This window comes from Acartia tonsa, chromosome 5 (assembly GCF_053477335.1).
Source record: "Acartia tonsa isolate MP-2025a chromosome 5, ASM5347733v1, whole genome shotgun sequence".
Classification (NCBI taxonomy): domain Eukaryota; kingdom Metazoa; phylum Arthropoda; class Copepoda; order Calanoida; family Acartiidae; genus Acartia; species Acartia tonsa.
The window spans coordinates 39198464-39215853 of NC_137264.1; the positions used below are offsets into that span (position 1 = coordinate 39198464).

General features: G+C 32.1%; 2 protein-coding genes across 9 annotated transcripts; both read left to right on the forward strand.

Annotated features, from left to right (window-relative positions):
- The first annotated feature begins 442 nt into the window (after window positions 1-442).
- Tango14 (transport and golgi organization 14) lies at window positions 443-10063 on the forward strand. 6 transcript variants are annotated; one of them, XR_013879869.1, is made up of 11 exons: window positions 443-850; window positions 2270-2379; window positions 3342-3425; window positions 3709-3759; window positions 3880-3974; window positions 4107-4199; window positions 4844-5100; window positions 5556-5699; window positions 6184-6272; window positions 7416-7725; window positions 9572-10063. XR_013879869.1 is itself a non-coding variant. In XM_080161625.1 (10 exons), the coding sequence occupies exons 1-10, from the start codon at window positions 837-839 to the stop codon at window positions 7460-7462; spliced, it is 984 nt and encodes a 327-aa protein (XP_080017751.1). In that variant the 5' UTR covers window positions 443-836; the 3' UTR covers window positions 7463-8480. The 6 variants fall into 6 exon arrangements, 1 of the variants encoding a protein (XP_080017751.1); XR_013879870.1 differs by lacking the exon at window positions 9572-10063 and adding an exon at window positions 8760-9385; XR_013879871.1 differs by lacking the exon at window positions 9572-10063 and adding an exon at window positions 8805-9385.
- Window positions 10047-17256, forward strand: LOC145319479 (U6 snRNA-associated Sm-like protein LSm8). 3 transcript variants are annotated; one of them, XR_013879873.1, is made up of 5 exons: window positions 10047-10164; window positions 12929-13017; window positions 14687-14768; window positions 16016-16711; window positions 17169-17256. XR_013879873.1 is itself a non-coding variant. In XM_080161626.1 (4 exons), exons 1-4 carry the CDS (start codon window positions 10092-10094, stop codon window positions 16072-16074), a joined length of 303 nt encoding a protein of 100 aa, XP_080017752.1. In that variant the 5' UTR covers window positions 10047-10091; the 3' UTR covers window positions 16075-17256. The 3 variants fall into 3 exon arrangements, 1 of the variants encoding a protein (XP_080017752.1); XR_013879874.1 differs by having other exon boundaries at window positions 16016-16699; XM_080161626.1 differs by having other exon boundaries at window positions 16016-17256.
- The last annotated feature ends 134 nt before the right edge of the window (window positions 17257-17390 follow it).

Sequence of the window (17390 nt, forward strand, 5' to 3'; positions counted from 1 at the left end):
AAATAAAAACAAAACAAAATATTAAACTTAAGTTGTCACATTTTACTTACTTTAATGCAAAATTTATCTTAATTAAACACATTTTGAATCGGCCAACAGTTTAATTTTATTATTTTTTGGCTAAATTGAATATAAATCATATTTTTAGGAGGGGGAGTTAATCGGGGAGATTTTGTCCGTAATGTTTAGGCCGGGGGTTAAATTCATGTTGCCAGCGAAAAATATTTTGGGCCAAAATCCTTATTTAGTATTTTTACTAGATTTTATAATAACTCAATAATGTTTGCCTAAAATTTTAGTTGCTCATAAGACCATAAATTACGTAGAAATAATACTTATTTTTCTATAACTAAAATCATAATGGCGATGATAAAATTATTTGATCTGGCAACGTTTGTAAGTACACAGCAGAATCACAAGTCCACGTATAGATATGCGATAACATAACAGCGAATTGTAAACAAATTAATTATCGTTCCCGTTCGTTGACCGTTTTACCTGTTGCGTTTCGCTCTTTTATATATGGTGTCCTTTTCTTATTTTTGTATGGATATTATGAATATGATAACAAACTGATTTATGTTATTTAGCATTTTTCATATGGTATGTGGCCGGTTTAAGTGTACTTTAATACCAAATGTTTTTAATAACCTAGAAAAATGAATATTTCACATGACAGGCATGTTTTAACTTTATATTACACGTTTGTATTTATGGTTCTGTTGCATCAGTTAGAAAATAATTCACACTTTTTATTCAAAAGTTACTTCTCTATTTATAAAAGGAAGATTATATACTTTTTTCAGATATTTATAAACGTCACTTGAAAAAGTAGAATGGAATTCATAGGGTAAGCATTTTTTTATTTGTATATTAGGTAAAGTAATTTTAACTATGTAATTGTGAGATAAATTGTATAAGATATTTGCAATTCTAAAGTCGGTTTGTTCGTCCGTAATATATACAGGGTGCGTCACATAAATCGGGACATTTTGTAATTTTTAAAGAAATGAACATAAAATCGTCAATTTTAAAGATTTTATTGAATTTTAAAAACTGGGAAGCAAAATAGGTATATGACTAGTAGATTATTTAATAAAATCGCCGCCAGCCTCAATTACCGTCTCTACCCGCCTCCTCAACCGCCGGCAGGTCCAGGTTAAAATGTACCTGTCCAAGCTGGCGTAGTTCTCCTTGATAGTGGCAATGAGGGAGGTCTTTGTGGTATGGGCACGTCTATAGGTGCATGCTTCAAAGTAGCCCTAGGCCCAAAAGTCCATTGAATTAAGATCGGGCTACTGGGAGGCCACATTTCCTTAGGATCATGAGTAACCGCCAAATTGACAAAATCTATGTTTTTGCTTTCATTTGGGCTAGGATTTAGCTACAGTAGACTTTAAGTACTCAAAATGCGTGTCTCGATGAGCTTAAGACACACAAAAAATTTTGGGACAAATTTCCAACTCCTTCCCTGTCGGGCCCTACTGTTTGTGATTTCTTAAGGCTCAAAATCTTGAAAAATCGACCTCATTTCGGCTAGGATTGAGCTAAAATGGATTTAAACACGGCAAAATGTGTGCCGCAATGAGCCTAAAACACCCTAAAAATTTAGGGTCAAGATTCCAACTCCTCCCCTGTCGGACCCTACGTTTTGTGATTTTGCGCACTTAACCACCGGCGCATTTGGAATCTGCCTTGTTGTACATATACGCGTCCAGCTCGGTGTACACGTCCATCTTTGTCCAAAGATTTTTTGTGCTAAAAGGTCATTACCTAAGCTTTCTATAGTGGGGTCAAACGTCCTGATTGGTCAAGTAGTTTTCGCGCTATGGCCGTTTAAAAAATGTCCCGATTTATGTGACGCACCCTGTAGCTCTTATTGGTTACTTTAATCCTGTTAGAATATATATATGATGATTTCATATATTAATAGCCATGTACAATTTAGAGAGCCTGTCGCGCTGAAATCTTAAAATTATCCTTTATTTAAGTTTATTATAGTCAAAATTACATCAAAATTTAATCAATTAACCAAAGCAATGCATATTAATAAAATTGACATATAAATTAAGATATTTTCATATTTTATGGGAGCCGGTAGCTAGGTAGAAAAGTACTGCTTATGTGACTATTTTAAGATCGAGTACTTGAATATTTGAGAGATTAGGTACGGATATGCTTTGATTTAATTTGAACCTGTTCTTCTCAAAGACTTTGAATTTTTAAAAAAAAATATCAAACATTTATGTTTTCAATTTTTACTTTTCAGGGAAGCAGTTTTGATCTCAGTTTTGTGGATATTCCACACCTCTCTATCTCTTTATTTGTACATTACTATGTACACCAAGGCTCTCTGCAATGTTCTTAAACATTTGTTTGGTAAATATAACATTTTATATCTATATTTTGCTTTTCTAGTAACACAAGTTTAAATGTTTTATAATTTCTCTAAAATCCCTGAACATTTGGACACCATAGATTAACCTATCATATACGCTATTAAAGTGGTAGTTACACTAGGTGCATTTAAACTTGAATTTAGTGAACTGCATATTTTTTTTCTGTTCAATAGTTTAAACTACATCTATAGTATATATAATTGAAAGAATTTCATTTTTTACCATGTAGTTTTAAAAATATCAAGACTTGTAAATCATTTTTTTTATATATACAACATAAATGGCTGTCCTGTATTTACATAAACAGCATGATGACTATTTTAGTAGTGCCTAATTGATTGTCATTTATTGTAATACAAAATTAATACCTATATGTTAGTTGGTATACTTGTATCTTTTGCTTCAATCATTTTTTCTGAAATGCTCTTCATGCAACTATCCCTTTACTTCTAATGTATCTTAATTAGGGATGGCAATCCGTCAAATTTTTGGACCGGATTCGGATTCTTACAAGAATCCGTCAAAAAAAGGCGAATTTCCGATTCTTATTTTTGGCGGATTCCGGATTCTAGCAATATTTTTGAAGGCTTTTTTTAAATTAAAAAAATTAAGTGCTACATATGTCCTAAAAATTAATGTTCTTGGTTTTCTCTATAATTCACTTCCGAGAATAGAACCAAATTTTAAAAGATATTATATATAATGATGATAATCTTTGCCTTCTTAAAGGTGGAGTTGAAATAAAGAACTCAAGACGCTAATTTTAGCCTACCAATTAAGAATCCGAATCCGCTATTAAAAATCGGATTCCTTATTCGGATTCCAAATTTGGCTAAAAATTGGGCAGATTCCGGTTCCCGTATTCGGATACGGATTGTCAAACCTAATCTTAATACTTATTAACTTCATCCTTTATAATAGTTTATGTACGTATAATTTTAGGAGGGAAAACAACAATTCAAAGACTTGATGATTTGTGCCAACATTTGACCAAGATTCCGGAACATATCTCATTTCTGATGCTAGGTAAATATAGAAATTAAAGTTAATAACACCCTTTCTTTTAAACTTTTTTGTTGATTTATTAACTAAAGAGTTCTTGTTTCAGATGTTAATATTTTTCAACCATGTTGAATCTCGCCCCCTCCCCCTCTTTTTGAAGAAAATAATTTGAACTTTTCTTACCTTAAATCCCTATGCTTTTGTTAGGTCAAATATTTGTTCAAGTGGAGGGAGTGGGGTTATTCTTTAAATAGACAAACAAGCTCATTTTAACAAAATTACCCAATGTAATGTTTCATTTTTTCAGAAAGTTCAGTTACTGAGAAGTCACTGGCTGAGCTTGTAGCATGGAGTTTAGGTGTGTAGAAAAATAAACCAGCTGATTTTAATTTATGATCTAGAAACAAACTACCTTCTAAAAAAAAATTTTATGATTATATTTTTCTTACTTCTGTAACCTAATTATGTTTTTTTTCAGTTCTTGGAATTCAAAATATATCGTTATATGACCACAAAGGTCGACTGAAAGAAAATCAAGACTCGCTACTTTTGCATATACACCATTATGTAAAGGTAATTATGTCAAGTTTTAAAAGAATGACATATATTTTATATACATTTATTTTTTAAAATATACAACAAAGATAAATATATCCAGAATCGGAGCAGTAATCGAAAACCACATAAAAAGTAATTCTAATTTAGAAGCTAAAGTTGGACAGGCAGATTCATGTTACATGGCAGCCTAATTCGAGTTTGAGCCCTTGCAGCCAAGATAAAACATTAATCATTTCCCAGGCAGGAAACATAGCAATGAATTTAATAATGATTACTTTATGTTAATGGTAAGTGGGATTAAGTAAGAAAGACTTTTGTTATATTAAAAACAAAAATAATGCCACCAAGCGCTCTAAATGCTAAAAATGAACTTATTTGACCATAAAAGATTAATCAAATCAAAGAAATTAAACTTATATATCAGGACAATACTATTTAATGAGAATAGGCGGGCAGCGAATTTAAGATAGGAATATCAAGCATTAAAGACATAATATACTATTTGGTGGAGATTAAGTCTAAAATAATCAGGGATCTAAAGGGATAAGACAATGGCCGATAAATTGATGTACAGTACATCCCCTATGATGATAGTGATACATAAAATTAACCCTTCTATATATAACAATTATTGGTTGAAGAATTTGGACCAACCAATCAAAATTCATTTAAAGTCTCATAAGTTGTTAAGCCAACGAATAAGAAAATGTTAGGTATAAATATTATATAAAAAAAATGGGAACTAGGTAGTATAATAAATAGCCCAATAATCCTAATAAAAATACTGAAGGGAAATTTGTGTGAGAGAAAAATGAATTCGAGTTTAACAAAACTCTCAATTAGCTAAAATTGGTGATTTTATTTAATGCTATTGTCACCCGCAGGATGGCTCGATCTATGTCGACATAAACGCTAACGGCGAAATATTGACAAGTGACGGCATTATCATCGAGGGAACAACAAACGGCGGCAGCGGCTATAAAAATGGCAAGAATGGCAGTTGCATCAACGGACAAAATGGCAGTGTTGCTAACGGCGGCCACTGCCATATGACTGGAGCCGCTACTGGTGGCAGCTGTAAGCAGCTGAATATACGATTGACGCTACTGTCAGCAGATGATGGAAAACAACAAATTGTAAGGTGAGATGAAACGAATAAGTAATATTTTTAAAAGCGAATTTTTTCTATAATCAGGGTCGGTACGTCGTCCGGGACGGTTACCCTTTTTTTCGTTATGTTAGACATGTTACTATTGTCTTATCTATCTAAACTTTGCATGATGATTTATATAACAATTATTTACGATTTAGGAAGCGTAGCAACTCTCCAGTCGTTACCAGAATGTCCTTACGTCCATTTAAATTAAACATGTTGAATTTTAACCTATAAACAACAATTTTTAAACGATAGAATTAATTTATTTATCTGATTTTTGGAATACTGATTCCTATTGCAACAAGGTTCAATATTAAAAGTGAAGCTTCTACAACGATTTGCAGTTTTGACACCTTTCCTGATGGAATTAAAAACAATACATTAATCTTAATAGCAAAGGTTTTTTTTATAGTGAATTAACTTTTATTTTTATGTTTTAGATGTACACAAGGATTCAGTGAACGCGTGACTCGGGGAAGTCTAAAGGCTGAGCAAATAGACGAAGCTTTAGTGAATAAAACATTAGCTGAATCATCGAGGCTACCTGACCCAGAATTATTAGTTAGGGTTGGCAAGCTTAATAGGTAAATAAACAACATATGTTGTGTTATTTCTATTATTTTCATTGTAAGGTCATAGAAAGCAACGTATGTCCTGCTATTGGATGTAATTGTACAGCGATACCAAGTAATTAATTCTAGGGGCTTTGAATTTGAAGGATAATGGAAGGGGCAGAAAACTTATAAACTTATAAAAATAAATCATCTAAAATCATCCTGACACCAATGTGAAGCTTCCCTTAAATGGAGAACTCAATTGATTTAGTTGGTGAACGAGATCTTAAGGTTAATTTTAATCCAAAAAGATTTAAAAGGTATACCGATACAAAACACTTTGTTTCATTTTTAGGCATTAAAAAAGGAAATGTTTTGGACTTTATTTTTATCATAATAATCTAGTACAAAGAAAAGTTATAGAAATTTTATTTGCAAGAGTTTAGTCATTTTATGGACAATGACAAAACATAGAGAAACAATAATGGTTAATTTAGAATAATATTTATTTCAGTAATCATGAGTATCCTCCATGGGAAATACGACTCAGTGAGATGCATTCCATTGACCCTTCTGCAGGAGTTTACTTACAACAATTTGCAGGTAGAAAGAGAGATAGATAATAGATATACACTGACAGACAGAGTTACAGACTGACAGACAGTTTGATAGATGGATACATATATTCCATTGACCCTTCTGCAGGAGTTTACATACAACAATTTGCAGGTAGAAAGAGAGATATTTAGACAGAGAGAGAGAGAGACAGACAGTTAGATAGATAGACAGACAGCAGTCAGATGGATACATATATTCCATTTATCCTACTTAGGGCTTTTACTTACAACAATTTGCGCGTTTACAGATAGATAGAAAGATATATAAACATATATACAGTTAGATAGATAGATTCATATATTCCATGGACCCTTTCGCAGGCGTTTAATTATAACATTTTGCAGGAAGATAGAGAGACACCTCTAGACAGTATAGTAACAAAAAGAAGCATTAAAAGATAGAAACGTCTATTCCATTTATCATTGGGGTTTATCCTATATATCATTATACAGTGTGTTTTTTTATGAGCACTTTTTTGAAAGCAATTTTACCCCACTTATAGTTATCAGAACTTAATGATTAATGGCTTATTTTCTTCGTTTTTTAAGGGAAATTATGAAACAACAAAAAAAATACAGTTTTTGTTGAAAAAGTACAGTAAAGTTGAAAATTAAAAACTTAGGTGTCAACATATAAAAATGGTTTTAGCGCATTTTTCTTTTAAAAAAATGGATTTTCTGTAGTCGACTTTGGGGGGCCAGTACTCCCTCCCTGGTTGAGATATGACCTTCAAACTTTGATATGTTCTAGTACATGTCCCTAATAGTATCTGTATACATTTTTAGCTCTATATCTCAACTTTGAAGTGTTTAGCAGCCATTCTTGCAAAAGGTTGATTATTTGAGCATCAGAAAAATGCGCTAAAACCATTTTTAGATGTTGACACCTAAGTTTTTAATTTTCAACTTTACTGTACTTTTTCAACAAAAACTGTAATTTTTTTTGTTGTTTCATAATTTCCCTTAAAAAACGAAGAAAATAAGCCATTAATCATTAAATTCTGATAACTATAAGTGGGGTAAAATTGCTTTCAAAAAAGTGCTCATAAAAAAACACACTGTATTAGTGCGCCACTGGTTCTAATAACAAAGGGAGACTTTACAGTTTACTTATTATTTCTGTTTTTAGATGTTATGATGAGATACAGTAAGTGTGAGCAAAGATTTGGCAAATAAAGGATCACATTGATTGTACTGCAAGATCTGTACGGACTGTACAAAGGATCACATTGATTTTACTGCAAGATCTGTACGGACCGTACAAAGGATCACATTGATTTTACTGCAAGATCTGTACGGACCGTACAAACTGTACTGCAAGATCTGTACGGACTGTACAAACTAGTTATCCAATTATCCACCAACCTCCATAGCTGATATATAATCATGAAATCAATTCAATATTATGTTTAAAACAATTGTACCAAATAATTTGCAGTGTATGGGAATCCATTCTTTAACGGAACTAAGCCGCTGGACCTAACGGAACCGCTCAGGGGACCTTACGACTGCGTTAGGATTACCTAACCTTATTAAAATGGGGAAAATTTCATATGGATGCAATTCTTTGTAAACTTAAAATTAGGTTTCTGTAACCTATCAACAAGGGGGGGGGGGGAGTTTTGACACATTTGCGTAAACAGTGAGTATATGCTTCATCTTTGTACTGAGAGGATAGGTTATTAGGGATAAAATCATTCTTATATGATAAATTTTCCCAAGTTTTAAGATTTTTTGGATAGGCCTCCAGGTTCCGGAGCTCCAGGCCTCCAGGTTCAGGAGCTGTAGGCCTCCAGTTAGTCTCTGGACAGGTAAAAAAAAAATTTTTTTTAAGAGATAGAGGTCAACTTATTAAAAAAAATATGCATATTTTTTTGTTCAAATATGTAAACAACATTTAAAAATATGCATATTTTGTTATATATAAAATGACCTCTAACTCTTCCAAAAAATTTTTTTTTTTGTTTTTACCTGTTCAGAGAACACATGGAGGCCTTCAGCTCGTGAATCTGGAGGCCTATCCAAAAAATTAATCAAATAAGAATGATTTTATCATTAATAAACTATCCTCTCAGTCGACAGATAAAGCCTATATTCACTGTTTACGCAAATGTGTCAAAACTTCCCCCCCTCTTGTTTGTACCATACCATAGATAGTTTTAAAAACCATATGAAAAGGACAGTTTCAATCAAGGAATTTAACGACTTTAAATACCAGTAAAAGAAAAATCCATCTATTTCATTTAGTTTGTAATTATTATAACAAAAATAATTAATGCCATTAAACCCGGGATGCGGAGCCGTTTGATTTTTGGTGCGGTTCCGCGGAGCCGCCTCTGAAAATAATTGCTGTGGATTTGGCTCCGGCACCGACCTAAAAACAAGAAAAACTCAACAAAATTTTTTTTCCATATCTATTTTTTACTTTTGAAGGTTTTAAAATTTCAATTGAAAATAACGGCTCAGGCTCCAGCAAAATATGGCGGCTCCGCATCCTTGCATGAAACCATTATGATAGAGATAGTATATCACCAGTTTTTTTTTAAATTATTACATGAATTAAATAAGTTAAATTCCTTTAATGGAACAGTCTCTTCAATAAATAAAGATGGCCTATTGTCCTTTCTAACTTAAGTAAAACACACTGTACTAAACATGCCATATGTATGATATGTAAATGCACAAATAATTAGAGGAAATAAAGAGGGGTGACAAAACGCTAAATTTGCTTTATTGATAAGTAAATACCTAATATATTTTTCTTTCTAAGCAAACATTGGAGAATTTACCAAGAATTTAAGTAACATATAAAAATAAGGTAAATATTGCGTCAGAAACGTCGTTTTGTTGTCCCTCTTATGGTAGAATATGAGCTCTGACAATTTTGAGTTCAACATTATCAGTTTTAAGTTTTAATTTTAAAAATATGTTTGCTGATATAAACCTATTTCCTTTATAAAAATTAAAATTGTTAATTACCAAAATTATTCTATGCTAAAATTATTAAGTTATCAATTTAGATTTAATGTGAAAAGGAAAAAATGTTTTTTTTTATTATTCTTTTATCTACTTTTCTACAATAAAATACATAGGCAGCAATTTTATTCGTTTTAGAACTCGTTATGTGTGTGTGACCATAACTTCATAGCTTTGGAAAAAAGATATTTGAAGTGGCTTTATATACTATAAGTATAATAAAAAACTTTAAATTACTTTGATTGTTCGGCTAAAACTATTTGTTAAAAAAATTCCCAGTAGGTTTATCTTTGCATTTTTATAAAATAGATTATTGATTTTTAAAATATTACATCATTTTTCGTTTTTTGAAGACAAATAATACAAAGTATCGTTCTAGATAAACCACAATTTTATGTTATGTAGATGCTTTTAATGTTACATTCTTTCTTTTGTAAAAAAAATTCCATGATAGTTGTTATTTAAAAACTTATTGTTATTTATTTAATTTATTAGTTTTAATTTAATGTGTTAAGCAATCTCCCTAATTTATTGATAATTTTTTGCTTATTATTAAATGAAATTTTTAATTAACTTTATTTATTTTTCTATTTTATTGATTTATTATTAAGGTTGAAAATAGTATTTTCTAGCTGTGAGAAGTTTTTAGATTTTCTTTATCAAAATAAAACTCTGCTTGTAAAATAAGCTAATTTGAAAAAGTAAATGTAAGGCTTTTAAGTCTGCTTAAATTTTTATAGAGCTTATAGCAAATGCTTTTTACTAAATTCTTTTAAGAACTTTTTTTAACCTGGTTTCAGATTGAATAACTTTTAGACACAACAAGAAAATGTCTGGAGTACTTGAGAGTTATGTAAACAGACCAGTTTCTGTCATCACAGCTGATGGTAGAAACTTTATTGGTAAGTAATCCACCCCCCCCCCCCCCCCCTCCTTAGTAGACAATCGTAGAAATTCCATCCCCATAAAACGGACGAAAAAAGGTGCCCTGCAGAGTTTTTACCCATTTTGGAGGATTTTCTCGAAAATTAATTTATTAAATCAGTAAAAATTTAAAATAATGATAAATTTGCCCTCAAAATAGCCACAAAAAATACGGCTTAACAGCTTAGCCGTTAACAGTTACTTTTCTAAGTTTTTGTTCGATTTTTTGAAAATAGACCAAGGATTACTCAAGCCAAGTTTCAAAACGATTTTTGGATTCTAAGTGCCATTTGCGCATTGATTACGAAGATGGTTGCATTCACCCCCCCCCTCCCCCGCCCCATATCCTACTTAACATGGAGTAAAACAATAGACGGTGAAGGTGTTTCATGAGAAATATGTTTTTTTTAAAACTTTATACCTATTAAAAAAATAGATTAGGTAATTAAAGGTTGTGCAAAAAAATGCAGGCATTTTTAAAATTCAAATTGCGCTGCAAAAACTAGGGTTTATGACGATTCTAACGGTATACCTAACATTATTCTACTATACATATACAATACTATACTATAAATGCAAGCCGCGCAATTTGATTTTTAAAATTTACACATGTATTGTACAACCTTTAAATCCATGAATCTTCTAAAATGAAGCCTTTGGAAAAACCGGTTTTTAAGGCAAAATTTGTTGAAATAATCTTTTTATATTTGAAACATAAATGTCCCAGAACAGGATTTCGGAAAAATATAAAGCATTTTATATAAGGGGGTGAGGGAGTTCTGACACGTTTGCGTAAACATTGATTATAGGCTTAGTCTGAGGAGTGAAAGAATAGGTTATTTGGCAACAGTTTCCTTTTGGGATGTTACGTAGTTTCCCTGTATTTAAAAAAATTTTGGATTTGGCCTCCAGGTTCAGGTGCTGCAGGCCTCCAGGTTGTTTTTGAATAGGTAAAAATAATTGTAGAGTTAGAAGTCATAATATCCATCTTTTTTAATGTTATTTACTTATTTGAAGATAAAAGATGCAAATTTTGTTTTATAAGTTGACCTCTAACTCTTCAAAAAAAACTTCTATTTTATTTTTACCCATCCAGAGACGAAATAAATTTAAAACTCTATTTGATAGCATCAAATCTTTACTATGATGTGTTGCCTCCCAAAATCACGAAACCTTTACGAAACTTATTTCGAATTAATTCAATTGTTTTTGTTATACTCATAGTAGGTAAGCTTTTATATTTCTTGCAAAAATTCAATATCACAAAGATATACCAAGTTACTTAAAAATGTTAAATGCAAACTTTTTGATAGGTAGGTAGAATATCTATTAAATATTAATATCCGAAAGTGATTATTGTATTAAGTGAAAGTTTATATTTTATCAAAGGGGTAGTTTCACGAAAGACATTTGAACTTAATTTAGTGAACCGCATATTTTTTTTAGTTTATTGGTTAAACGTAGAAAATTGAAATTCTTTCAAATATATGCCATATAAATATAGTTTAACCCATTAACTAGCAAAAAATATGCGGTTCACTAAATTAAGATCAAATGCATTTCGTGAAACTACCCCAAAGGGTAAAAACACAGCAATTTTATAAGTATACTTATGAAAACTGTTAATAAGAAATCCAATCAAGTAAGAGAATCAGCTAAAAAATATGGATCATGGAAAGAAAACAAATCAGCAGGTGTTGTCTTATTTTCACAGTTTTCTTATTTTCAAAAGCTACTGTGAAATACGACGAAACCCGCTCCAGCGTTTTCTTTCCATGATCCAAAAATGCTCTTTTTATTCTTCTATATATTTCAAAGAACATTTGATAAGTGTCACCAATATTTTTAGGATTATTGGATTCTTGAAACATAAAACAAAAACAACAACTCATGAAATTTTAAAAAAATGGTTGAAACAGAATTTTTTCTCCAAGCCTTCACTTTAAGAATGGATTGATTTATGGTACATAAAAATTTTTAATCTTGAAATTTTGTTTGATTTTGAACATTAAGGAAACCAACTTTTTTGAACGCCTCATGCATTTTATCTAAAAAGGTAAGTTGGTGATTTCTATAAGTTTTTTTTTTCTCTGGATAATAATGGAAGTGTGTCGGTATTATTATATAAGCTCCAGGACCTAAAAACGTTGATACATTATCTTTTGGAAATATGGATCAGAAATTCATATAAAACAAAAGGAACATTCCTTACACACAAAAAAAGACAATTTAAAAGTTGTCTTTATTCCCTAGGTACATATCTTTCATTAATAAAACTGTACATAGCAGTGTTCTGGAGCCGGAGCCGGGAGCCGGGAGCAGCAACATTTTTGGTGGAGCCGGAGCCGGATCCGGAGCCGTATTTTTCGTTAAAAACGGCTCCGGCTCCGGACTAGCTAAAAATGATTTTTTAAAGTAATATTATAATTTGGCAACGGTCTATTTCCATATAATAAACTGAAAAACTATTGTTACTTAACAAATAGACACACATCCTTCTACTTTTATATAGCTTTAATCAAATAAAAGCAAAATATTTTATATTATTTATTTTATTTTATCAAATTCAATAATGAAAAAAAAATGATATATTAATTTTAAGGTAGGAGCCGGAGCTGGAGCCGGAGCCGGGAGCCGTATTTTCAAATACGGCTCCGCGGAGCCGGAGCCGCATCAAAATTATACGGCTCCGGCACCCTGGTACATAGTCAACAATTTATGTTAAGTAGTTTATTATTTTAGGTACACTGAAGGGATTTGATCAGACCATCAATCTAATTCTAGATGAAACACATGAAAGAGTTTACTCCGCCTCCTCGGGCGTTGAACAGGTATTTATCTTTATGCTCTCCATGCCATCTTGATATTATTCTACGTCCTAGGATTGCGCGCGTTCATGTCCCAGTGAATAGGGGGGGGGGGGGCAGGGTGGGCATACAAAAAACCCACCCCAAAAAAACCCACCCAGGGTTTTTTTAAAACCCAATAAAACCCCCATAAAAACCCTTAAAACCCTGGGTTTTTAAGGGTTTTTGGGTTGGGTTTTTGGAGGGTTGGGCTGGGCTTTTTAAAAAAACCCTGGGTTTTTCCCCACCCTGGGGGGGGGGGAGTTCTGACACATTTGCGTAAACAGTTATAGGTTTTGTTTTTGGAGTGAAAAGATATGTTATTTCACAAAAATAGGATGTAGTTTCCCTATATTTGAATTTTTTGGGATTTGGCCTCCAGGTTCAGGTGCTGCAGGCCTCCAGGTTGTCTTTGGACAGGTATTTTTTTTTAAATTTAGGCAGGGGTGTATATTCTACATGGGATCCCCTGCTCAGGAGGGGGAAAAAAAATAAAAAATAAGTGGTTGGAGGGAAAAAAATGTAAAAATTAAGAAAACTGAAAACATTTTTTCCATTTCCCCCCCCCCCCCCCCTCCTTTGTGAAAAAACGAGAAAAAAAATGTGTGGTAGGAGGGATAAAATAAATAAAATATAGAGTTCTTTTATTTTTCCATTTTCCCCCCTTCTTGGTGAGAAAAAACTAGGGGGAAAAAAATAAAAAAATTTGTAGCAGGGGAAAAAAATAAATCTTGTGCAGAATATACACCCCTGAATTTAGGAGTTAAACATTAACTTATATGTTGAATATGCATCTTTCTAAATGTTATTAACATATTGGAAGATAAAAGATGCATATTTTGTTTTGCAATGTATCTCTTCAAAAGAAAAAAAATTAAATATAGAAAAACTACATCCCAAGAAAACTTTTTTTTTGTGAAATAACGTATTATCTCACTCCAAAGACAAAGCCTTTATTCACTGTTTACGCAAAAGTGTCAGAACCCCTCTCCACCCCCCTGGTACCCCAACAGACAATTAACCTTATCAGGAAGTTCTAACTGTGCACGGTAATGAGTTGCACCTCTGTATTGGCCAGGGCATCCCCTTACTCTTATTATTGATGACACATGCTTAACATAGCAGCAGTAGGCATCTAAGTTTCTAGTATTACGCGACGTTTTCTAGAATCGAACCCGACTTTACGCCGACATGTTACCAAATGTACTGATGCTACGGATAGAGTTTTAATTTTAGTTGAGCAATGCGCAGCTACTTTAACGAGTGCATGTCATTCCAATGTTCGTGTGTGAAAAGGAGTTACATTGCCATTCAAGCCAGCTAAACAATTTTTTTATCAATTGCATATTTTTACCTTTGTACATAATGACTTAAGTCTATTTCAACGGCTGATAATCTGTGCCGTCGCCACTTGCGCACAAATCCCCCATCCTGGAGGGCTAGGGCTGCTTCTAGACTTATGCTTCGCCCATCCGCTTATGTAGTACCAGTGCAGCATACTGACAGGATGACCCACGGGCAGGTCTCTCATCCTACTTTATGTAAGTTTGGATCCTTACATCAAATTTCAAAAATTACCACAAAACTTTTTTGAGAGTTTGATCCAGCGAAATGAATCCAATTCTGAGCCATACTGATATTTATTTTATTATAGGTTATGTTGGGTCTACACATAGTGCGAGGTGATAACATTTGTGTTATTGGGGAAATTGATGAAGACATCGACCAAAGATTAGGTAAAGCTATTTCTCATATTCATTCGAAACCGATTATAATCCGGTGGATTAGAACCGGTTCTCATCTATTCGAAAAAAATATGTCTGCCATCGTATTAAATCCAGTTGTCTACGAATTAAAAAATGTACAATCATAAGATTAAAACCAGTTTTTTAGACCGTGCCTTCGGGATCTTGGGGCTAAAAAAACTTGTTTTTATCTTTATAATTGTACATTTTATATCTGCGAAAAGCTGTTTATAATACGATGCGAGAAATAACTATTATTAATTATACATAGTAAAGTATTTTGATGCAGGTAGGGAGGGGACATAGGACTGTAAATTATACTGGTACCCAAAGTTTTATAACCATGTTATCTTATTCAAGGGATCAAAAATTTTGGTTACTTATTATGAATTTTAATTGGTTGGTTCCAAACTTTTAGTGTCTAAACCTTTCAACCATTAATTGTAATCTGCAAAAGGGATAATTTTTATATCATCACTGGAAATGTTAATCTATTTATCGCACTTTGCACAGGGGGAAGGCTGGTGAGAGACTTTTTGGAACCAAGACTGAAAGTCAAAGGAACTCAACTAAAAAAGAGTTACAGCACTAAAATTTTACATGCAAGTTGCTTTAAAGAGATGTAATGTGGAACTGTGAAGAAACGGCGGTGGAACCGTCACTCTTTCTGAAAACTGCAACTTCCTGCTGTAATTTTTTTTGTCTTTTCTTGCCCAAATTAAACAATTTTGAATCATTTGAGACAAAATTAATTCTTTTAATAATTTGAAATTGTTTAATTTGGCGAGAAAGGAAAAAAATTGCGGAAAACGGCGATTTTTGTTCATTTTTAGAGCGACTGCTTTTACTCTTTGTTTAAGTTGAGTTCCTTTTACTTTTAGTTTTGGTTTCAAAAAGTGTCACACCGTACCCGCCCCCTCCCACAGAAAAAATATTAACCAAATGTTTGATTGCACTACTTTTGTCTGAAAGTCTTAACTGTAAATGCATGGTAATGAGTTGCGCTTTTTTTTTGCTAATGCATTCCCCATACCCCAACTGTTAATATCTCGCATCTGACATAATAGCAATAAAAACTGTTTTTGACGTTTTCAGTCATGACACGGTAATGAGCCGATATTCCAGCCCATCACCTACTCGGTGTCGAGCAGATACGTTACGCATTAACCTGCGGTTGTGGATTTCTAAACTTAAAATCGAACGTAACCTTTTTCTAAAAAAATTTTAAAATATTTCAGACCTAAGCAACATCAAAGCAGACCCCATCAATCCTATCCCACACTCGGTTGTCATGTAAACACATCTTTCATCACCTTTTTTAACATCGGCCAACAAGCAAGATAATGTGGAAAACATATTTTGGGGTCAGATAACGAAGTTATTGTAAGGTTATTTTTCAGGGGGGGGGGGGGCAACAAACGCCTAAACTTTTTTACGAATTATTCACCGAATATCTGTTATTTTGTTAGTTTAAAGCTTTCTTATTTAAATTTGTAAGCATATTTTTTTTCTGAAACTATAATTGAATTTGGAATAACCTGTCAATATAAAAAAATCATTTTAAATTGAAATTTGATATTTGATTTGACAATAACAAAATTATTTGGTCGAGCGGGTTTAATTGGTAAAAAGAATTTCTTTTGTCAATTGAGTTCAATTCTTAATTTTTAAAAGGATTTTTCTTTTTATTGTAGTCTATAAAAACGTGTCGCAGAATTAATGTAAAAAAATATTATGTAATTTTCTCATTTTTTCTTAATAATTCCAAATCTCTTTATATCCATCGTCAAAGTAGAGTTTTTTTGGAATTATGTTTTTTTTATCCACAATTAATAGGTCAAATGTTGAGTATTATCAATTTTCAAAAGTAATATTATAGAAGAAAGTTTATAAAAAAAAAAACATTGGGGCATTTTTAAACTGTAAAAATTAGAGTTGGCAATCCGCAATTCGCCCAATTTTTGGACTAATTTTGATTCCAGAATCCGAATCCGCAATTGAAATTGCGGATTCGGATTGTTAATATTTATGAATTTTATAGCACTTAAAAAGATTTTCCTTTAAAATGTGGCAAAAAAAAAGGATTTTATTATATATTAACTTCAGGTAAAATGATGGGTGGGTTTTCATCAAAGTTTTTTTTTGTATTTTATTCCACAGTAGCTTTTCGTGGTTATTTCAGGTTAGGTTAGGTTAAGTAAGGGTTATAAAATGACCGCTGTGTAAGGGCTAGAATATTTTATTTACAAAAAGACCTTTAAAACTATTGCTAAAATCCACAATCCACAAAAAAAAGAATCTGGAATCCACGGATTAATCCGCTATTTTTTGGGGCAGATTTTTGTAAGAATCCGAATCCAACCCAAAAATTGGGCGGATTACCAACCCTAGTAAATATAATACACAGTAAAAAGAGTATTTTGTATTCATCCTATGATTTAATATGCGCATTTTCTAATGAATAAATATTGTAATCAAATGATTTGTTAATTTTTTCAACGCATTTACTCTGTTGATATGTTAAGTCGTCTGAGTTTGTTATCTAAGGGATAATAGAATGAATAATAAATTGTTGAACACCCCCCCCCCCAATCAAAATTTTATAATATTGGT

Coding starts and splice junctions, on each gene's coding strand:
- Tango14 (XM_080161625.1), top strand. Junction 3,760..3,879: donor GCTTGTAGCATGGAGTTTAG/GTGTGTAGAAAA, acceptor GTTTTTTTTCAG/TTCTTGGAATTCAAAATATA. Junction 5,700..6,183: donor AGGGTTGGCAAGCTTAATAG/GTAAATAAACAA, acceptor TATTTATTTCAG/TAATCATGAGTATCCTCCAT.
- LOC145319479 (XM_080161626.1), top strand. CDS start 10,092: ATGTCTGGAGTACTTGAGAGTTATGTAAACAGACCAGTTTCTGTCATC. Junction 10,165..12,928: donor TGATGGTAGAAACTTTATTG/GTAAGTAATCCA, acceptor TTATTATTTTAG/GTACACTGAAGGGATTTGAT. Junction 13,018..14,686: donor CCTCCTCGGGCGTTGAACAG/GTATTTATCTTT, acceptor ATTTTATTATAG/GTTATGTTGGGTCTACACAT.